The sequence below is a fragment of the Primulina huaijiensis genome, chromosome 14 (genome assembly GCF_012295235.1).
Source record: "Primulina huaijiensis isolate GDHJ02 chromosome 14, ASM1229523v2, whole genome shotgun sequence".
NCBI lineage: Eukaryota > Viridiplantae > Streptophyta > Magnoliopsida > Lamiales > Gesneriaceae > Primulina > Primulina huaijiensis.
Window position 1 is genome coordinate 18866410 of NC_133319.1, and position 24118 is coordinate 18890527.

Here is a 24118-nt window from a genome sequence, read left to right on the forward strand (position 1 = left end):
ACGATATTCTCGTTATTATTTTATTCAGAGGACTTGTCAGTCAGGTAGTTTTCTACATTTTTGAATTTCTTCGCTCTCATTCTCGCCCCTCCTTTAAGACACAAAATTAGGATTGGCTTTTTATCTCAAGAAATCATGGTAAATTTTGGATGCAAGGCTATCGTCTACACGCGTCAAACAAAACCCAGAAGGATAGATATCACCTTGGCCGAAGGATAGATGGAGAAGACGAAGGATAGATATCACCTTGGCCGCTGCTTCTGTGTTTCTCGTCGGGTTTGGGAATTGGGATAAGCAATTTTACAAGCTTTTATTTGATATTTTATTATTCTTTATATTTTAATATTTATAAATTAAAAAAAACAGTTTTTTCTTTTTATATATACAAAATTTTTTTTAAAATTTTTGGGCCCCAAAAATAATTGGGCCTGAGTCATTGGACTCTCATGACTCTGAAGAAGCACGGCCCTGTTAGTATGAGGGGAAAAAAATTAAACAATATAAGTACATTTTTAAATTTTAGATTAGATAGATCACATGTCACGCTCCGAGATCGAAGTTAGTCGACACTGACGTTGTTTTACAACCACACAATTGAAAACAACAAGACTCGTAGTACAATATAAACCAAAAATCAGTTTATTACTCATAATCAATAATAAAATTGTCTTTACAACGTAGATTCTTAAAACGATAAAAATACACGGAAGTGTTTACAACTTACAAAATATATAAGTATTTACAAATTTTTTTGTAATTTATTAATTTCGAAAAATATTATAAATAAAAATAAAAAAAAATTATTCGAGAAAGGAAAGTATTTAAAATTTACATTATATTTTTGAAAGTTTATATTTTATAATTAGGAGTTACCTTATTTAAAAAATGTTAGAAATCAATAGTTTAATAAAACAATTTGTCAACACATTTACGAAAAACTAAAGGTTGAAAAAATTAAATTTACTTAAGTTAGTTAGAGTAAGTTTCATGAGACAGTTTCATATATCTATATTTTTGGGACAAGTCGACTCGGTTCATATATTAAGTGAAAAATAATAATTTTGACATAAAACAATATTTTTTTCGTCATGCGTATCGAGTAGAAGATCTGTTTTACAAATTGACTTATGAAATAGTCTCATAAGAGTTTTTGTGAATTGATTTTAATATATCTTATACTTAATAAAAGAAAAATATATAAAAGATATCGTATATTTATATCAATATTTTTAAAAATTATTTGAGGACATATTAAAGATTTTAGAATAAAAAAATTATCAAGTGTATTTTTAAAAAATTGAGTGTAAATACTCTCTTAAATATTTACATTGATCGTATCATTTTATTTAATTTCGATTACGTTTTGGCTTTTGTGTTATTTTTACCAATTTTTCTTCACTCATACTTACTAATTTTAATAATACATGCATCGCTCAAATGAGATACTAGTATATAATGTGAGGTTCAGTCATTATAATTATAATTATAATTGATTATCAAATAATATTGATTAAATTTAAATCTGCAGTGGAAAAATGTTTTAAAATATTTAAAAATAGACCTCGGGGCTTGAAAAAATTTCAGTATTACCTCCTTGTAATAGGACATACCAAAAATTAAAAATTTATGTGAAATAAAAATGACTCAAGGACGACGATGTTTTAATGGTAAACAATTATAGACAAATGTCGACCTGGCACAAATCAACGATTCACAAACAACGGTTCAAAATATAATCGGCAAGACTTACAACAACAAAATTAAATTCAAACTCACCATAACAACTTCAAATGATCATATAAATACACGGAAAATCTCCCCAGTAGAAAGAAACTTATATAAAACTAACCAGACTCCAATATAATAAAAATAGACTAAATCGTAGATTTCAACTCTGACAACAGACAAATCTTCTCTTACTCACGAACTCCATGGGCAAAATCTTCGTCTGATGCTACAAAACTACTCGAAAGACCTACCATGGTGCCCAAAACCAACCACAGTAGACCCCCAGTATAAAATACTATGGTTATGATTCTTGTATAAAACAGTTAAACAACAACGATAATCATAAATTATGCATAACCATATAATAAAATGAAATATGCAATGCATGAACATGGATAAATAACAACATGAGAATATGAGGCAATAAATGATACAATAACAACATGAATAATGCTCGAGCAACAACGCACAGGAGATATACATCATCATTTAGTTAAACTGTCATGCAAGTGTGCAAGGTATGATGTGTTGTGTCCAATAAACACCCACGACTTGGTCTTCATACAGCTGATAATGATACAACAAGAAAGCACAATAACGAACGATATATGATATCAATATTTCAAATGCATATCACACAAAAAAATGCATCAAGAAATAAACAATTATATTTTCGATCTCAGGGAGAACTAGGCTCGAAAGTCACACGCTGATTCCGAAATAAGCATGTGTGCCAGAAATATAATATAATAGAACAACGGTTAACAAGAATGATAGGGTTCGATGTGTATGTGATAATATCATGCCCTAAACTAAATGTCATAATATATCAAATAAATAAACATATAAATCAATTAAATAAACATACAGATCAACAAGCCATTTAATTCACATAATTTATATAATTCCCATAAATTACATGAACCAATTAAATACGAGTAAACGTTATTTATAATTTACCGTCGTATGTCACTGAACTGTAAGATACCTAAACTGACTTTGAAAAACGGTACAACATCTATCAATTTTCCTTCAAAATCATCAGTATAAAATGATTAAATATTCAGAAGACCGAATAAATTCACCAATAAGAACAAATAATTTAATTAATTTAACAATAATTCCAAAAATTCTCAATGTTGAATATTATAGCCACAATTCTCCAACAAAGCTAAGATAATCCAACTTATTTCCAAAAATTACTAAAGTTAAATTTATTTACTAAATATTCAACTTAACGATTTAATTACTAGATTTTTATCTCAATATTACATTAGAAGACATCAAAGTGAGATTTAATCATTTCAACAAGCTCTTACACCCAAAAACAGAATCCATGTACGACATGGTTTGATACAGTTTTCATATTCTACACTAAATGGTATAAAAATCATATCTAACTCATTATGACTCAAATCAATATCCGTCAATTGGAAATGAAAGAAAACTCGGATGTGTAAGTTGTCTAGTTGAAAGCATAATCAAAATTGCAATCGTTTATATCCATAATTTATTAGAACACACGACAGACATAAATCTGTAAAAAAGAAATTTCAGGAAAATGTGCATAACTATCTCGATTCATGGAATTAAATTATTCTTGTTTTATTTCGAAGATAACACAAATCTCTACAACTTTCATTTGAACCATATATCCAGAATCCCAATACACATAGCTCATACACTCAAAATACAGTAGGTTTTCTTCTCGCCTCAATCACATAATACAGTTTTGACACATTTTAGTAAAAAATTCATTTCAAATCCATAACTTATTGAAATTCAATTATTCAGGAGACTAAGAAAATCAAACGCAAGGCAATACAAGTTCTATTTGAACCAAAATTACATATCCTTAATGCATAAATCACAACCACCCGAAAATAGAGACATTATATAACAAATTCCAACTTTGAACCAAAATGAATCGAAGTGCTTAAACTTTGAAGCCCAAAATTGATATACTTTCAAACAACTTATGTGATACAAAATAAAGCTAGAAATGAGATCCTAAAGTACCCCCGAAAACGAGAAGAAAAACGCAACAATAGAAACAACAAAGCAGCAGTAGGGCTTCTCAATACTCTACTGCTCTTGCTTCAATCGGACGTTGGGCTGCTGACAAGCTTCAAGGAAGATGGCGCGGTGGTTTCCAGAGGCGAGGAGCTAGGCAGCGATGGAGGAAAGCTAGTCGTAGGGGAAGAGGCGGTTTGCTTTGAAACGTCAACTACTCGTTTTTTCTTTAAAATGTACTAGAAATTTTTATTTCCCAAACCCTTGGCTTCGGCCGAATTGTACTTATATATATATATTTTGGCATAGCGGGCCCCCAGTGGGAGGCTCGCACGACGGGCTATTAGCTCAGTACCCGCAGTAGCATTCAAGTAATGCCCTTTGATTTCACCTGTTTCAGCCTGTGCTTTATAAATGGCTTCGGCACAAAATACGAAACGATCTCTCCAACGCATATATATATATATATAAAACATAAAATCATAAACGTCAATCAATCCTAAATTTATCATTTTTCAAAATAAAGCATAAACATCCTAATATCTCAAAATCACTCAAAAGCATAAAAGTCATAAACGTCATAAAATCCTTTAAAGTAGCTTAAATCATAAACTTAATCTTTGAGTAAAACTAGCGACGGTCCTCGGGTTATGTGCACCTTCAGTCTTGTTAGTTCAACCATCAAGTCCTCCATCAATATCAACATCATGCTCACATGTATCGATCACACCTAGTGAGTCTAATGACTCAGCAAACCTTAACCATGATAGCAAGTAATATATATACATTCACAAGCAACAGTGAAAATAATTTTAATAAAATAATTTTTCATGAATATGCATAAATTTAAAAAATTTTCTTTTCATCATATATTTTTTCTTTTTTATAATATACGTATATGTTTTCTTTTTGATTGAATTCAGATCCTCAATTGTGACTTTCGTATTAGCTCTAGGCCGACGGATCCATCTACGTATTACCACGGTACCGAGCGGCGGGGACATCAGCGACACTCTCATCCATCAATTGAGTTTGGCCTTACATATCATCGTATCAGTCACAGTCAATTCACTCCTCCAACTTTTCATATTTCCAGCACTTATAAAAATTCATGCATATATAAATCATTTTTCTTGTTAACCAAGAATGCAACATGTCTTTTAGCATTAACGTTTTATTATAAAATCTCATAAACATTTTAACGTATATTACAGCATTCAGGGTACTGGCAAGACACCTAACATTTTTTTAGATGTAAAATGACTGTTTTCTCCATTAAACCCTAACTTTCCCAATTTATCCTTAGATATTAAAATGGGTCCAAACTTAATATGACACCTTAAAATACACCCATAAATATTTTTTAGACGTAAACTTAAGCTCTTCGACTAATTTCTCAATTCGTATTTAAGCTTAGACGTACATCCCGGTTTTGACTCGTACGGACTCGAAACTTAGCCAAATTTTACCAAACTTGTCCCAAAGCTTATGAAAGATGTTTTAAGGAAGATTAAAGCGTGCCTTTGTGTTTAATACGCAAGAAAAATGGCTGCGATGCGAGGAGCGTTGGCGGAGATAGACCCTTGCTGAATTTTACTTCGAAATTTCGTGACTTTCCTCTCAAACTTTCGTGTAGTGTGTGTTGCTGATGGAGAAGAAGAATCCTAGTATTATTTTAGGGTGAGGCGCGTTGGTTTTAAGGGTTTATGGGTTAGGGTTTTAGTTAAAGTTTGATATAAAATACATGATGAAAGCTTAGGCTCATTAACCTAGTATAATAGGTCCATTAATTCCATTAGTTAATATTTAAAATATTTTGTTTAGGAAAGTTTGTGAAAATATTTGCCGAGTTCTCAAAAAGTCCCTATTTTTATCAAAAATCGATTACCGATTTAAAATATGACTCGGCGTATAAAAATAACTCGAAGCACCTCATTTTCGAAAATTTCATTTAAAATATACCACACATTAAACAATTAAAAATAATCATTTAATAAACTATGTAGGATCGAGCGCTTGCTGCTTTACCAAAAGCTATAGCTGGTGGAAATGGTGCAACTCAAATCTTTTAAACCGCACAGCAGCTCAAGCACCACGGTTCGATCGCTCTACCAAGCAGGGACAATTATTACACCCAACAATCCCCCTCCCAATAATTGCACTCCTTGCAATCAATGAGAATCGAGCCCGTGACATTGGCTCTGATACCAATTGTAGGACCGAGCGCTTGCCGCTTTACCAAAAGCGATAGCTGATGGTAATGGTGCAACGCAAAGCTTTTAAACCGTACAGCAGCTCAAGGACCACGGTTGGATCGCTCTTCCAAGCAGGGACAATTATTGCACCCAACAAACTATTTTTCATTTTATGGTCCCCGATCTCTGTTCCTCGATCGCGTCTTGAATAACTTTTAAAAAACAGTTTTATGCATTCATGTAGAAGACTACATTTTAAACATGTAAACATGCACACCATATTTAATTCATGCAATTAAAACTATTTAATTAAAATACATAAGAAATTTGATAACTTGCATGTATGTGGTTCAGGTAGACATTCAATTTTTGGTACGTTACATGCTTGGGGAAAATGGTTACGGAATTTTGGCATGTGTGCAAGTGTATGAATATATGTATATGTATATCGAGTTACTAAAAATAGTAACTCATGTCCTTTTAACCTGATTTTGTATTTATTTTGCTATGATGTGTTATTTAAACTACATATATATTTATATCATTTAATTTAATTTAACTTTTACGATATTCTAAAATACATATTTTTACATACTTTCTAAATTTATTTTACATAATTAATTATTTTGATTAATCAACTCAATAATTATTCTAATTATGTCAAATTATCGGATAATTAATTCAAGAGTCTTACATATAATAGATGAGTCTTTGCCTAAAATAGTTAAAGTTTTCGCCAAAATGACAATTCAAAAAAGAAAATTTATCAGAAATTCTAAAATAGATGTACTACAATAAATGATTAAAAACATTTAATTTTATGTATTTTTATTGATATTTTTTTATCACATCTTCTCGATTTTCTTTAAAAAAATCAAACGTGAATTTAAAGATATTTGAAAATAGAAATTTTATTTATTGTCTGCATTAAATATATCAATTCTTTTATCACTTCAAATTTTAATTTAATTCCTTTTTATATAAATTCAAACATAATTTATGAATTTATTCAATTGAAACAGAAAGTCACTGAAGAAATAAACTATTTTTAAGTTATTGCTTTATTATATCAGTTTATTTAATTTTGAGTTATGATTTTCTATTACTTTGATATATTTAGTTGTTAATATAAATTGTATAAGATTGTGTTTGAATTGAATGATTTGATTTTAAATCCACATTTCAAATCCACTTGGTTCAAAATAAAAACGAAGGATTTCAAGTCTCATATGTTAGCTACGTATATTTTTATGTTTTAATTTAATTTTAAATTCATTTTTCAACTTAGTCATTTCAAATCATCTTGAAATTCAAACGCAACCTAAATGATTCAGTCGATTTCTATTTCTTTTTTAAGCTTCAAATTTTATCATGATGATGTCTCTTGAAAATATAAACTAAATTTAAATATTTATATTATCGTTTTATTTAATTTTGATTACGATTTTGAGTTTTGTGTAAATTTTATAAATTAAATAATCACTATTCTCTATTTACAATTTTTTTTTCATATTATTATCTTTTAAAATTTTTTAATGAACAATGTCATTATGAATTTTTTATATTTAAAATGTTCATAAATTGATATTATTATTATTATTGTTATATATATCAAAAAAATTTATATAAATATTTTTTAACATATTTTAAAAATAATTAAAAAATTTTAATCAAAATTTATTCATCTATTAAATGACAAAAAATATATTTTTAAAAAAAATATATGTTTATTCTTTAAAATTTTGGTAGATAAAATAATATGTTACTTGTTAAATATATTTTTCATTTTTTTATTAATAAAACTCCACTCAACTAATATACTAAATACAAATATAAAGAAATCAATTTGACGACAAAAAATTATTATCACCATCTAAATGTTATTTCACACGATTTAAACATTTTTTTAGTAAATTTTTGTAATAATATTTAAAACTTAATATAATCATTAAATAATATCCAAATAATTAGTTATATAATATAACTCCATGTATTGGAGGAATGAGATATTCATTAATAAAAAATTTGACTGATTGAACCGTTTTCAAATTGGTTTTTTTAAAATAACTCCATGTATTGGAGGAATGTGATCATATTCATTAGTAAAAAATCTAAATGATTGAATCGTTTTCTAAAATAAAACGTTTCAAGCACCAACCAAACGAAGTGATTGTATTTATAAACAGTCCGGCCAATTGAATCGTTTTTTTAAAGTAAATTGATTCGATCACGAGTCGAAAACCTTGTTTAGCACGTAATAATTGCAAAATTTATAATATAGAAGTCATTAAATATAAAAGACGTTGAATGAAATCCGAAACAAACATGATTTTGATAACCAAAATAAATGTTAACAATATTATTATTGAGCTAGCGTAATTATCTTGCTTTATATTAAGAAGATAACACAGTACAGCATAAGCAGTATCTTCTTAAAAAAAACACTTCCATTTACATGAGCGAATTAAGTTGTAATTAAATCACTAGCTAATTTTATCGTTATAATTTTTTAGAAAAACATCATTCTCAGTCAACAACTTATTTCAAGTACAAATTTTTACTCGAGAGGAGGTATTAGAAAACACAGAACAAGTCCCAACACTAATCCAATACGCAACAACAGCATAGGCCTGCAAGGCTGCAATTAAATCAAACAAATCCAATAAATTTATATATATTATGTTATATGAAATTCATTTTTGCAATAAAAATATACAGGAAAAGGGGTCTTTCTGGTTTTTTTTTCACCCCATAAAAGGGTCGAAAAATCGATAGTTTTATCAGAAAAAAAAAATTTTATTTCAATCCCAATAAATCTGTACTACAAGGGTTTATCATGGTATTTTGATTTTTTTCCTCCTCTCATTTTCGTCACTTCCCCAATAAATTCGTCACCAACTTCAAATATTTTACAAGGGTTTATTTTCCCGAATTTTCTTAGGAATTAAACTACGTTTCCCATCGATCCAGTGGAATTAATTAATCCAAGAAAAGAAAACGAGCAAATAAATTATCATGCTTATTATATTGACAAAAACTTGTGTGAGACGTCTCACGGGTCGTATTTTGTAAGACTGATATCTTATTTAGGTCATCCATTAAAAAGTATTGTTTTTTATGCTAAGAGTAATATTTTTTATTGTGAATATCAGTAGAATTGACCCATCTCACAGATAAAAATTAGTGAGCCCGTCTTACAAAATATGCTAATAAATTATGCACACATATTGTGTGTGTAAAATTATAATCATAATTTATATTAAAAAAATTAATAAATAACTTAATTTTATGTTCTAATTTAATAATAATTGATAAAAATTAGTTAGAGCATAGTGCAGTTTAAGATGAGTAATATTAAAAATAATTTGTGGTAATTTTGATAAAATAAAAAAAAGTTGACAGATTCTTTATATAATAGTGTGTGTATATATATATAATTATTTAAATTTTTTTATCAGAATAATCTGGATGTATTTTGATTGCATAGTGTCGCTAAGTCTTCATGAAATTTTGCCACCAAATACAATGCAAGTCACGTGGCAGTCGGACAGACTGTCCACGAAATCTTGCATCGAGCCATATTTAGCATGAAATTTGAGGAAATTATTGGATTTTAATGCAATATTATAATTTTATAGTAATACGAATAATAGATTTTTTAGGAAATACATAACATATAATGCATATAAAAATTGATGTGGTGGGTGTTATTTATAATTAATCAATTGCACTTCATCATTATTTTTAGAACAAATCGACAATAATACTTTTATTTATTATTAATAATATAATTGTTGGGGCTATAATCTAATTAGGTCCAAAAGTTGGACATATCCAAAACTTAATTAAACCCAAGAAGAGAAATAGAAGAAACAGATCAGATAAGAAAACTCATTAATTCAAAATCAGTTTGAGTAGGTCAAATAACATGCAGATATGAGGAGATCGTTGGAAAGAAATATGACACATCGTGAGTCATTGGAAGAGTGAAAAAATCACACCGTACAATGAAGAAAAGGACGAGATCGGGCAAAAAATAAACACACATAATCTCTTGTATGGTTTTCATTCCAGATTTCATTAGTTCAAATCATTTTATTTCAGATTTCAACAAAATTATTTGTTTTATGTTAATATTTTGTAAATTTATACAGTTTATTGAAAAATATAAACAATGTTATACGTTCATATCAATTCCAGTAGTGTTTATCTAGTTTTCTTTGTTTATGGCTTCATATTTGTTTAGGATATCATAACGAACGGTAAAATTTAGTATCTACAATCGTCGCGTTTGTAGAAGTTGGATTTTTATCAGTTTTTACACAAATTGGTACATGTTTGCACCTGTCACGCTTGCAATTCAAAATATTGTGCAAACAATTTTTGGCACGCCCGGTGGGACCACATTATGCGACAAAAAAAATATATAAAACGTCAATCAAAGGGTTGGAGAGTCCCTACCAAACCAAGAAGAGATTCAAGCACCACTAACACAACAACCAACTGCTGAAGAGCCGATAAGGGAATTGGATTTGCATCCAAGTCGTATTCCAAAGGTATATGCTCATATTTCAAACCGTTTGGTTGAAGAGTTGACTGCTATGAAAATTGAAGAGATACCACAAGCACTGTCCAAGGCTATGTCTGATTGCTTGAAGACGGTCTTGGGAAAACCAAATTAATCAACCAATAGAGAGCAGAATGCAAGTGAAAAAGAAGAGAACCAAGAAAGCAACCAAGTCCATGAATTTGACCAGTGAGTGAGAAAATCAAAGGTTGGTGATCCCCGCCGCTAGAGTTCACCATCCCAAATCAGCTAGAGAGAAGGTATACACCACCTCACAGGAAAAAAGAGACCTTAGGGGGCAGAAGAACCCAGCCATATTCACGTGCTCATGGAGCAGTGTGCTCGAAAAAACTTGTTACTCAAGTGTACAACGTGACAAATCCTATGTACCAACCAGGAGCTTATGATGACATGTCAAACATAGATTATCAAATAGTGGATGTGAGCTTCCCAGGAGGTAATGTTGGTTTTAATGTAGGATTTTAAGCTCAAGGGGTAAATTATTATCATTACCCGCTCCCAGCTCGGAACATCCACATAATTAATCCAAAAATGGTGAAAAAAATTGTTCAAGAGCAATACGGACCAGCCTTGAGGCAGATAGGCCACCCAAAGTTCCACAGACCCTATCCAAAATACATACACGCGAATAACCCGTATCCAAAGGGTTGTAGAGTTTATGATCTCAGCCTATTCTCTAGAGAGGACAGCCAGTCCAAATAGCCAGATTTACTATCCAATACGGGGAGATATCCAACTTGGAGAACTTCAGCAACTTAAGGTTGCGATTATTCCCAAATTCTCTCAGAGGCGGAAAAAAGGTCTGACTGAAATGTAATGCATAGATGTTAAGGACATGAAAAGTGTCTCGAGGAATGCAGCACATAAGTTCAAACATAAGATCATAATTACCCATGTTGCGAGCTCATCTGTATATGTTAAGCTCCAGAAACTCATCAATATGTGCGTAACAGTCAACGAGGAGTTATAACAACATATGGCCTATTGTTGTCATAGACAAAACCTGCAAGCATAAAATGAAAATAAAGACGTATGCACATAAATGACTGCTTGGGAATGAGATGTGACCCAAGTGAAATACGACACCTAAGTTTTTTTTTTAAAATATAAAGAAAACAAAACTTGTGTTAAAAATGTATTGGCTCATGATAAAGCTGCAACGGGGAGTTCGGCCAAAATATAGTATGTCAACACTCATCTCGTTAATACCTACCACCAACAAAAAGGTCTTTGGACCACTCTCATAGTGCCAATCATTCCGGTCTATCTGCAGCAACCAAAAGAGCTCCTGGATTCAAGGCCTGATCAACGTTTGACGGGGGTGAGAGCAAGGAAAACATAATTGCATCGAAGTAGCTCAAAGATCAACAAGAGCCATCAAAGACTTGGATTGGAAAATGTTAATTACCAAATGCAACGTGGATTTGTACCTGTTGATGAGTGCATGAGAGTGATCAATATAGATGAAAATTTGGTTCCTCGTTTGTTTTGCGTTGGTGATGCCAATGGTAAAATGATGTTGCTCATGCAGCAAGTGCACAAGGAATCTCCGTTGTTGAGCAATTTTCTAGGAATGGCCATGTGCTGAATCAATATTGAAGCATTGTTCTACCCATCCTGAAATCAATATGATTGGATTACAGAGCCTCAAGCAAGAGAAAAAACTGAGAAGGTAGGATTTCAAATAAGTATTGCCAAAACAAGATTCAAAGCAAACACAAAAGCCCTTGCTGAAATTGAAGGCGGAGGACTGGCCAAGTTGATATACATACCTGACAATGGTGAGATCTTTGACCGTTGGTATTTTGGGAGTGAAGCTTGGTGAAGCAGCGAACCAAGTGGGAAGAGATGTGGTGATGATTGGTCGTGACGTTTGGTGTTATGAGCATGTGTGTTCATCGGTCGGTTCGGTTCGATTTTCGGTTTTTCTGCCGTGAATTCAGATTTTTTAAAATAAAAAAAATAAAAATCAATAATGAAGAAGAAGAAAGCGGGAGCTTGAAAATTTTGAATTTGGCCTTTGAACAACTTGATTTTGATGGTTGTTTTGTCAAAGATTTGGGCCCAACTTGAAAAGTAAATCAGATAAGCACGACAATTTAAAATTGATTTGAATAAATCAAATGACGACGTATATATGAGAAGAGATAACAAACAGATAATGGGCAAAATCATATAAGAGTGGGGAATTGTGGGAAGCTGCCAGAAGAGAAGAATCAATCGACGGAGAAAGAAATAAAAACAATAACTCATCACTCAACAAATTGCTCAAGCATCAAATCTGCATATTTTCATATTGAATGGGTCTCATGTGAGACCGTATCACGAATCTTAATATGTGAGACGGGTCAACCCTATCTATATTCATGATAAAAAGTAATACTCTTAGCATAGAAATTATTACTTCTTCATTGATTACGCAAATAAGATATATGTCTCACAAATACGACCCGTGAGACCGTCTCACACAAGTTTTTGCCTTTCATATTTCAAGTTTTCTTATTTTCTAGGCTTTTTATTCCAGTTTCTATTATTTATTTTCATAAACGTTATATTTTATGTTTCGGAATTGTTGTAGATATAAAAAATCTATAAAAAAAAAAAATAGCGATGAAAATCCCTAGTGTAAAAATCGACAGGCTTTAGAATATTATCCTAAGCTTTGGTCCACCGGATTCCATGTAAATTATGTATAGGTAATAGTACTGTCAAAATGGAGCACCGGACAGATCGGAAAACTATCGAACAAATTGGTTTATTTTATCTGTCGGAGGACTGGTCCGACGGGGCGAGCCGTCGAATTTACAAATCATTTTCGATAGATTATTGGTTTTCTGTCACAGATTTTTGGCAATCTATTACTAAAGAACCAATGAATCATGGGTTCGGCCGATAAATTTAAAAAGATTTCTTCCATCGCAAACCACTGTTAGAGATTGAACAATTTGTCGCTAAAATTCTATTGTTTTTTGAGAGAGTTCGATATGTATATGTACCAGAAATTCCACTGCCATGAAATGACAAATCAAATTTATCCAAAAAATGGAATTGACAAGATATTATAAAATAATAGTAATAATATTATTATAGCTCAAGACCAAGAAACTCTACGCGTCCATAATAATTTAATAATAACTGGTCTCCTTTTCAACCTTTCATAATGAAAATAACCTTCGACCATTATAAATGTGAACAAATTGAAGATTGCCTTTAATTTTATGAAATACAACACTAAAATAAAGACACCAACATAATATTTGGTGGGAAAAATCATTACAACAAAAAAAAATTTTATTTTCATATACCTAAAATTATTTTTTACATCAAAACAAAACTCAAGCTACAATTTCACGATATTAATATTTTCTCAGATTCGATACTTGCTATACAAGTCATTAGCAGCTCCCCAGTTGACTTTGGTCCGAGTGGAGTGCTCACAGTTGACATACTCAATAGGCTGAAGTCGGATGCTTTCCTGTCTATCAACCACATGCCGAGATCGGCCAACCGGGTTGCTCATCGGTTGGCTCGTGAAGTTTCTGATGTTTCTTCTTATGTTGTTTGGTGTTCTGGTGATATAACAGCTTGGTTATTTAGTGTTGTAAATCAAGATATTCTGAAGTAATGAATTTGTTTTACTTTCAAAAATATATATATAGAAAATATTATTTTACAATAAAATTTTGAAATTGTTTTTTTTTAATATTATTATAAAATAAACATGTGTACTAACTGGCTCCCGTTGGATAAATTCCAAGTCTAATTTGGCTCGATCAGTCTGGAAATTTGTGTCATTATCAGTAAACGACGGTTCCCATTTATTTAAGAAGACTAGATTGAGTATAGAAGTGGAGAATGGCGGGCAAAGAAAATGAGATAGAATAGAAAAATGGGAAACTTGAACCAAAAGAATGGGCAAGTGCATGATAGGGACCATTGATTGGGACACACATAATTTCCATTGCTTCCCTTATCTTGTTTGGTTTTTATAAATAATATATTATGTTATTTTTTATAACATATTAAATAGTAGGCATAATTATTATTTTTTCTCATTTATGTTTACATGTTTTGTGTTATCAAATTTTAAAATTAATATGAAGTCTTTGTTTCTTTGGTGTTCTAATCATTCTTTCATGTAATGTGTAGTTATACGTAAACACTCATGTGGAAAAAAAAAACACAAAAATTCATATGAAACGGTTTGACGATCGATTTTGTGAAACATATATTCTATTTAGGTCATTATTAAAAAAATATTAATTTTTATTGTAAATATAAGTAGAATTGACTCATCTCACGACTAAATGAAAAACATGTGACTACATTTGACATAAAAATGAAAGATGTGTGATACTGTAACATACAACAATCACATGAAAACGAACATAAAAGACGAGAAAACAATTTCCTATTAAAGAATAACAAACCATTTTTTCCATTGCGAGTATTTACATATTCTCCTATGTGTAGCAATATGTGGTCAGATGAACTCTTCAATTTGAAATCAAAATTTTTTTTGTTTGATCTCATATAGTATTTTAAATTTTTAACCTTTGTCTTAAATTTGTTTTTCTCGTATGTTTGAAAATCATTTTAAAAAAATAAAATAAAATAAAATAATCACAATTCCAGACTGAAATTAAATTTCAAATTCATGATCCGCATGTTGTGTAGTGCTGAACAAATTGACCACTAACGGCAACATGCGACCTTAGTTCTTTAAAATTATAAAGTGAAATTTAAATATATTTTTTTTATACAAAAAAAATAATTATTTTTCAATATTCAACACCTAATTTTACCTATTACTTAGAAGATCTGGTAGGGAAGAAATTGAAGAGGCCATGAAATGCTTATCACCTCCGCAAATATTATACTTAGATATTATTATACCTTTAATTTCTTTTATTGTGTCAGTTACTTTTGTAGTAAGGACCTAAGGTTTTAAGGTTATATGCATTTATATTAATAAAATTACCCGTTTTTATTAGATATTATTGAAGGAAAGAGATTTCACTCAATCTCAGTTCAGGAGCCTCAGAGCTCACCTCATCTTGGTCACGCCAAGTTTTCAAAAGTTTTCACCCTAAGTCAGTTCAGGAGCCCAGAGCTCTCCTCATCTTGGTCACGCCAATTTTACAAGGGTTTTCACCCGATGTCTGTTTAGTAGCCCAGATCTCACCTCATCTTGGTCACGCCAATTTTACAAGGGTTTTCACCCGATGTCTGTTTAAGAGCCCAGAGCTCACCTCATCTTGGTCACGCCAAGTTTTCAAAAGATTTCACCCTAAGTCAGTTCAGGAGCCCAGAGCTCAACTCATCTTGGTCACGCCAATTTTACAAGGGTTTTCACCCGATGTCTGTTTAGGAGCCCAGAGCTCACCTCATCTTGGTCACGCCAAGTTTACAAGGGTTTTCACCAGATGTCAGTTCAGGAGCTCAGAGCTCACCTCATCTTGGTCACGTCAAGTTTATATGGGTTTTCACCCTAAGTCAGTTCAGGAGCCCAGAGCTCACCTCATCTTGATTACGCCAAGTTTACAAGGGTTTTCACCCGATGTCAGTTCAGGAGCTCAGAGCTCACCTCATCTTGATCACGTCGAGTTTATATGGGTTTTCACCCTAAGTCAGTTCAGGAGCTCAGAGCTCACCTCATCTTGGTTACGCCAAGTTTACAAGGGTTTTCACCCGATATCAGTTCAGTAGCCAGAGTTCACCTCATCTTGGTCACGCCAAGTTTACAAGGGTTTTCACCCCAACGCAGTTCAGGAGCCTCAGAGCTCACCTCATCGTGGCTATAACCGAGTTTTTAAGGGCCCTTACCCGATCTCTGCTCAAGAGCTCCGGAGATCATCTCGGCTCGGTAATTAGGGCCAGTTCACAAGGAATTTATTTATGCTGACCTCAGCTCGACAGGAACTTATTCACTCGGTTGCTATTTGGATAAGTGTTGGGCCGAGCTCCCGTGGCCGAGCCGAACTCTCACTCAGCGAGACCTCATCTGGTTATTATTTTGTGAAGTGTTGGGCCGAGCTCCCATGGTCGAGCCGACCTCTCTCAGGATGACCTCTTGGGGTTTTTATTTAATAAAGTGTTGGGCCGAGCTCTCGGCCGACCTCCTTCAAGATGACCTTCAGGGGTTATTATTTTATGAAGTGTTGGGCCGAGCTCCCTGCCGACCTCCCTCAGGCTGACCTCTTGGGGTTATTATTTTATGAAATGTTGGGCCGAGCTCCCAGCCGACCTCCCTCAGGATGACCTCTTGTGGTTATTATTTTATGAAGTGTTGGGCCGAGCTCCCTGCCGACCTCCCTCGGGATGACCTCTTCGGGTTATTATTTTATCAAGTTTTGGGCCGAGCTCCCATACCCCGGCCGACCTCTCTGGGGATGACCTCCTCAGGTTATTATTTTATGAAGTGTTGGGCTAAGCTCCCAGCCGACCTCCTTCGGGATGACCTTCTCAGGTTATTATTTTATGAAGTGTTGGGCCGAGCTCCCTGCCGACCTCCTTCGGGATGACCTCTTGGGGTTATTATTTTATGAAGTGTTGGGCCGAGCTCCCAGCCGACCTCCCACAGGATGACCTCCTCGGGTTATTATCTATCGAGTGTTGGGCCGAGCTCCCATACCCCGACCGACCTCTCTGGGGATGACCTCCTCAGGTTATTATTTTATGAAGTGTTGGGCCGATCTCGCAGCCGACCTCCTTCGGGATGACCTCCTCGGGTTATTATTTTATGAAGTGTTGGGCCGAGCTCCCTGCCGACCTCCCTCGGGATGACCTCTTGGGGTTATTATTTTATGAAATGTTGGGCCGAGCTCCCAGCCGATCTCCCTTAGGATGACCTCTTGGGGTTATTATTTTATGAAGCGTTGGGCCAAGCTCCCTGCCGACCTCCCAGCCTTCGTTCCAAGGTTTGATCCGAGCTCTCTAAGCAAAGATCCGACCTCCCAGTTACCATCACCGATTTTAACAACATCACATATTCTCCTATGTGTAGCAATATGTGGTCATATGAACTCTTCAATTTGAAATCAAAATTTTTTTTGTTTGATCTCATATAGTATTTTAAATTTTTAACCTTTGTCTTAAATTTGTTTTTCTCGTATGTTTGAAAATCATTTTAAAAAAATAAAATAAAATAAAATAATCACAATTCCAGACTGAAATTAAATTTCAAATTCATGATCCGCATGTTGTGTAGTGCTGAACAAATTGACCACTAACGGCAACATGCGACCTTAGTTCTTTAAAATTATAAAGTGAAATTTATGTACATTTTTTTTTATACAAAAAGAATAATTATTTTTTTGTGAAATATATTAAATAATTTGGACATTGAATTCCATACTCAAAAATAAAATATATTTTTGGGCACATTTACATTAAATGAAAAGTAAAGTGGGGTTAGGTCTAGGCATCTACATTCACGGATGAAGTCAAAGCTTTTGTTTATGTTACATCTCATTTATTTCTTTTTTTTTCCTAACATGGGTTTAGAGATAAGAGTAGGTCTTGTGAGAAGAGCTCACGATCTTTATTTGTGAAATCGGACAATCCTACTGATATTCACAATAAAAAGTTCACAATAAAAAGCAATAATTTTAGCATAAAAAATAATATTTTTTCATCGATGACCCAAATAAGTGATCTGTCTCACAAAATACGACCCGTGAGACCGTCTCATACAAGTTGTTGCATAGGTATAATACGGCGTCCTCGAAAAATTCACAACTCTTTTTTACACTCTCAGAAATCAAGTTTTTTTAGATCCGAACATATTTACCTCGTTCGTAAGTGGTTTTATGTCTGATTTTTGAAAACATATGATTTTAAATACATTTGATTATTCATCGGGTTTTTAACATTTTCTGAAGGGCTACCTGATAAAGATAAGATCTTTGGAACTCCAATACATTTGTAAGAGTCTAGACATCTCCAACGAGGGCGCTATCCTTTGTCATGCACCATTTTGGTGCAAGGTTGATTGCTCCAAAGGAGGCGCTATCTTTGGCACCAAGATAGCGCCTCACCCTCCCTTACAAAAAATTTGGTGCATGGAAAATCTTTGAGCCAAATTTGGTGCAATAATTTTCATTTTTTAATAAAATTATTTGTTTTTAATAAATATTAATAATTTATATATAATAATTTAATACTTGTTTTATTAATTTATATAATTATATATTTAACATAAAAAATTAATTATAATTATTTATTAATTTTATAAGTAAATGTTTAATTATTGATTTTTTTTAATATTTATTTATTTATGTTAATTATTAATAATTAAAAAATATTTTGAGAATATTCTTTTTGGCGTAGGTTTTGAAATAAATGAGTTGGAGATGATTGTTGTATTTGGTACAAAAATCGCACTATTTTAATGTAAAATTTGTATCAAAATAGATTTTGTTGTTGAAGAAGACATCAGTGACACATTTCCCTAATCTAATTAGAGTTTGTCTTCAAGTACAATTTGCTTGTGTTTCCTCATATAAACCCATTATTAATAATTAACAATATCTCACTCTCTTAAAAGACAAAAACTTGTGTGAGACGATCTCACAGGTCGTATTTTATGAGACAGATCTCTTATTTTGGTCATCCATGAAAAGTATTATTTTTTATGCTAAGAATATTATTTTTTATTGTGAATATCGGTAAAATTGACCCGTCTTAAAGATAAAGATTTGTAAGACCGTCTCACAAAAAACATGCTCCTCTTAAAATTAACCCACAAGTTCATTTACAAAAATCTCAGAGATTCGTTCTAGTCTAATATTTTTTCTTTTTGTTGTTGTAAGATTCTGAGCTAATCATGACGATCAAGATATCGTTGATTTTAAAATACAATGTGCGGTACGTGGTATGTGATAATTGAAGCATGTTGATATATAATATGCATGACAAAAATTGATAAATGCAAGTAATCATACACAAAAACTCTTATTAGAGTGTTTATTATTTTTGAAACAAATCTACTATTCGATCATATCTATAAAAAAAATTATTTTTTATATTAAAAATATTATTTTTCAATACGAATATTGATCGGATCGTCTCATTTCAATTTCACAAAAGACCTACACTTAATATAAAAGTTGAATGTGAATATCAAGAGATCTACTATTCTATTCGATCCGTAATTAATTATTTTTTTTATTAAAAATATTATTTTTCACAACAATCAATTATCATCTTATCAATCCATTCAAATAGTATCTTATAACATGAACAAGCGTTTGAAAAAAAACAAATTATTAGAGGAAAAAAGCATTCAATGGAGCAGATGATCATAAAAATACAATTACCATCCCCTGGCACCATTTTTCACTCCATTCCCACCCAACTAGCCCCCTACTCTCCTATTGTCTCGTGTCCAATTCACACCAAAATAGAAGACTTTGGTGTAGATTATACGAAGCAAGTTGAAAGGTATCGTGTGTGGCAGAGTATTGGCTATCGAGGCAATTAATTTCTTCAATTATAATTACATATAATCACAATAAAGTTTAATATCTAATGAACCATCAAATAATTCAAATTTTCAAGTTCACTTTAATGTACAAAACACAAAACTGGCGCAAAATCAAGAAAGCAAAAGCATAGTAAATACATAGCTCAAATTATTAATCTTCCACTAAAGTGCAATTATGTAGTATGTTTTTTAATATGGATTATTGTAAGAGATGATAATTACCATATAATCATAGAGAACCTTGTGTAGTCCTTGTGACGACTTTAGGCACGGCGGCCTGTTCCGGAGTCATCAACGCGGCAGCGGCGGATGGGGGCCTAACGTCGGCATTCATGGCCGAAGCCATAGCTTGATATTGAGAAGCTTGAACTGCAGAAGCCGGTGTGCCCATTACGCCTCCCGGAGTAGTGTAGACGACCTGTCTCCCAACTCCTCTATCGTAAGCCATCTGTGCGTACCCGGCTGCGTCTACCATTACCGGGGCACCGGCTGTGTTTCCTGGTCTCACCATCCCGAAACCACCATCGGCAGTATATCCGGCTACCTTCTGCGGCGGTAGAGTTGTGGGCACGGGCATCGGTGGATTGACATTGTACATCTGCTGTTGTTCGCGGTAGATTTCAGATGGTATTCTTTGAACGGCGTAGAAGCCTTGGTTTGGTGGGGCTGTGACGGGTCTCATCATCTGAGAGTGGTAAGACGCCGATGGGGCTTGAATCATGTAAACTGGCTGTTCATTGTTGAAGGCGTTCGATGGGAAATACCCTTCGGGAGCTGGTTTCTCCGGCCAGTAAGGAAAACCTCCGGTAACGGGTAGCGGGGGGATTTTCTCCGGCACCCTGTAATAATCACCGCCCGCGTATCCTACGGCGAGATTTTCGTCGCTTTTTCTGCCGTAGATCCCCTGTTGCTCCTCGATTCTAAGCCTCTGCAGATCCTGAATGTGCTTCTGGATCGGATCAGATCCGACCAACCTCCCATCCAGACCCGGAATAACCGGATCCTCAACCTCCTGGACTCTTCCAACCATCGGCTGCTGTACGGAAGCAGGATTTGGTGGAGCCATTCCATTCGCTTTCTCCAACCCAAACAAAAAATCAACGTTACCAGCCTGCGCCGGCAGCTGAGGCGCCGCTGCCGCTGCCGAAACCGCCGCCTCTGGAGGCGGAGCCGTCGCAATCGGTGCAGAATTCAACGCCTCGACAAACCTCTCCTTCTCCGACTTCCCATCATCAGAGCCAAAACTCCTAACCGAAGAACTCAAACTCGAACCCTGGCTGGAGAAAATGAAAATCCTGAGCCTCGCCGGCTTCGGAGAAACCCTATACAACCGATCGTACTCATGCATCATGTGCTCCAAATCATCATCATTAGTCACCGAAATCAACGCGTCCAGATCTTCGCCGGGTAACTGATACTTAAACGAAACACTGTCGCAGTCACTCAGAGAAACAAGCTTGGACAGAAGGGTAGAAAATTTCACATTCCGATCAACAGCGAGGATTTTGGTCTCACCTCCGACGTAGGACAGCTGGTTATCATGCGGGCGGGGCTGGATCTTTCCGCCGTAACTGCACATAAACTTGACTTTAGAAGGGAGATTAGCCTGAGAATCCTCCCACGGGGTCGGGTTTTCGAAATCGATTTCTCTGGAGCGCGGCGAGGAGTCACCGGACTCGGGATAGGAAGAGTTGTAGGAGTAGTTCTCCATCGGCGTACGTTAGTGAGGAAATGGGGTGCGTAGTATAATGCTTGGGTTTTAGAGAATAAATGAGAACGTTGTTTGGGCAGGAAAGAGATATTAATGAGAGAGAAGGCTGATTGCAAAGACGGAGGTTGGAAATAGGAAATTTTAAAGGCACAATTTCAATTCTAATTTAAGCAATATTTTCATAATTATCTTACTTTTATTTTGTCTTACTTATTAATTATTTATTTTATATTATTATTTATTATTTATTTATTTTATATTATTATTTATTTTATATCAATAAAATCATTAAATTTAAATTTAAATATTAATTTTAATTATTAAATAAATAAAATGATAATTTTTCATTTTATCCCAAATTTAATCAAGCAAATCAAATAATATATTAAACATTATTTTTATTTTTTTATTGTATTAAATTATTAATCTATATATTATTATCTTATTTAAAACTTCAAACGTTGTATAGGTTAAAAATTAATTTTTGATTGATTTATTATTTTATATTATTTATTAATAAATAATATACGTTATTAATAGTTTCTCACATACTTTATTATTATTTTTGGGGTGATTTTTTTTTATTTTCTAGTTTTTGAAAATTTTGTATTTGGTTTTCTTATATAATTAATAATAATAATAATATATAAATATACCTTCTATGTGTTTTCAATAAATAAATAAATAATAATAATAATAATATACATTCTATATAAATGAATATTCCATGATTAATTATAGCTTGATTTAAATTATAAATTCAAACTTTCTTCTTAAATAATATTTCGATTGCATTCATTTTTATTAAACTTTCTTCTTAAATAATATTTCGATTAATTATAGCTTGATTTAATATACCTTTCTTAGTGACGTAGTTGTTTTTGTAAAACTTAATCGATGTCACAAAATCAGACCGAACGCTCTATAAATAGTACAACTTGATATGAAATGGAAATATATGAAGGAATAAATTTCAAATAATGTTCATATTGGTTATAATGGAAAGTTATATCACAATTATTGTTTAAAATGTTCAACTTCATATAAAATGGAATTGAAATTTGCTTCAAGTTAGCACATCCAAAACAAGTCAAATTTGAAATCACGGATTAAAAAGCATATCGTTTCAAATTTATCAATCCAAATCCAAAAAACTCGAACCCAATGTCACCCGACCCGAAACCCACACTAAGAGATTTAGCTAGGGGTGTAAAAGAACCAAGTTACTCACGAGCTAGTCGGAGCTCGACTCGATAAAAAGCTAGTTCGAATCGTTTGTTAAGCTTATCGAACCGAGCTCGACTTTAAGGATATTTGGCTCGTAAGCTCCCGAGACTATTCATCAGCTCGAGTTCAACTAGTTTGTTGGGCCTTGAGTATAAAATAATAACTTACATTTTGCCACGTCGAAATTTGAGTGTAAGAGAAGTGATTGAAAAAACTGTAAAATTAGAAGACTACATTATTAAATTCTCATGTCTTGACTGGTCTTTTAGTTAAGAACGCTCGACGAGCTCAAAAAACAAGTTTTTTGAAACTTGCTCGAAAATGATCTTGCTTAACGAGCTTGCTTGACAAGTCGAGCTCGAGCTATTCGCGAGCTGAATAATTTTAACTTGAGCCGATCTACAATCTTATTATAAAAACTCGAATCGAACCCGAGACTATAAATATTAGTTAAAGATTATATCTTTAAATTTTGCTGAAAAATCACCGACGCTCTGTCACCATATTATTGTTGTTTTTTTTTATATATAAATATTATTGTTGTTTTAGGTCTCTTTGATCCGAGAACCGAAAGATTCCACCTCACTGCTACAAGAAGACCCACTGAACTTTCGTATTATTAATTTCTAATAATTGTTTGATTAATATTCAAAAATATATACAACAATGTTGTTGAAAAAATCGACAAAAATTTTCCTAAAAAATCAACGAAACTGAATTATAATCATACGTGAATATGTCAAAACGAACAAGATTTTTTTAAAAATGCACTTGCTGTGTGTGTATATATATGTGTATGTATTTATATATATATATATATATATGTATATATATGTATATGTATGTATATGTTTGGCAAGGTGGCAGATGTAGCTGTGCACCATTGGGTGAATTTTCGATGAGGTGGGAATTGTTAGTGTGACAGGTGTTAGGGATTAGGTGGAATTTAAGGAATGGGGGTTGGGCCCACTTTAATCTTTTATTGTATCTAGGTTGTCTTTGGATTAGAAAATATATCAATATTATTTTTTATTTCTAACTTTATTTATTCTATTTTATGGAAAAACATAATTAATAATATTCACAAAATTATATTTTAAACTTCGGCACGATGTTAATGGTTGCAGATATTATTTGCCATTTGTGCGTAAAAACGTTTAACTTTTATA

At 32.8% G+C, this 24118-nt stretch overlaps 1 protein-coding gene and 1 long non-coding RNA gene across 3 annotated transcripts; both read right to left on the reverse strand.

Annotated features, from left to right (window-relative positions):
• Window positions 1-8328: 8328 nt before the first annotated feature.
• Window positions 8329-12447, reverse strand: LOC140958113 (uncharacterized). 2 transcript variants are annotated; one of them, XR_012171725.1, is made up of 5 exons: window positions 12297-12447; window positions 11955-12141; window positions 11738-11825; window positions 11416-11527; window positions 8329-8574 (listed from the first exon to the last, which is right to left on the reverse strand). It is a non-coding gene; the product is annotated as an uncharacterized lncRNA (long non-coding RNA). The 2 variants fall into 2 exon arrangements; XR_012171724.1 differs by having other exon boundaries at window positions 11955-12447.
• Window positions 12448-20068: 7621 nt separating this feature from the next.
• On the reverse strand, window positions 20069-21843 carry LOC140957398 (uncharacterized). The gene has a single exon (XM_073414630.1). The coding sequence runs from the start codon at window positions 21720-21722 to the stop codon at window positions 20241-20243; it is 1482 nt and encodes a 493-aa protein (XP_073270731.1). The 5' UTR covers window positions 21723-21843; the 3' UTR covers window positions 20069-20240.
• Window positions 21844-24118: the final 2275 nt, after the last annotated feature.

Excerpts from the sequence above, each read along its gene's own strand:
- LOC140957398 (XM_073414630.1), bottom strand. The coding sequence starts at position 21,722 with ATGGAGAACTACTCCTACAACTCTTCCTATCCCGAGTCCGGTGACTCC.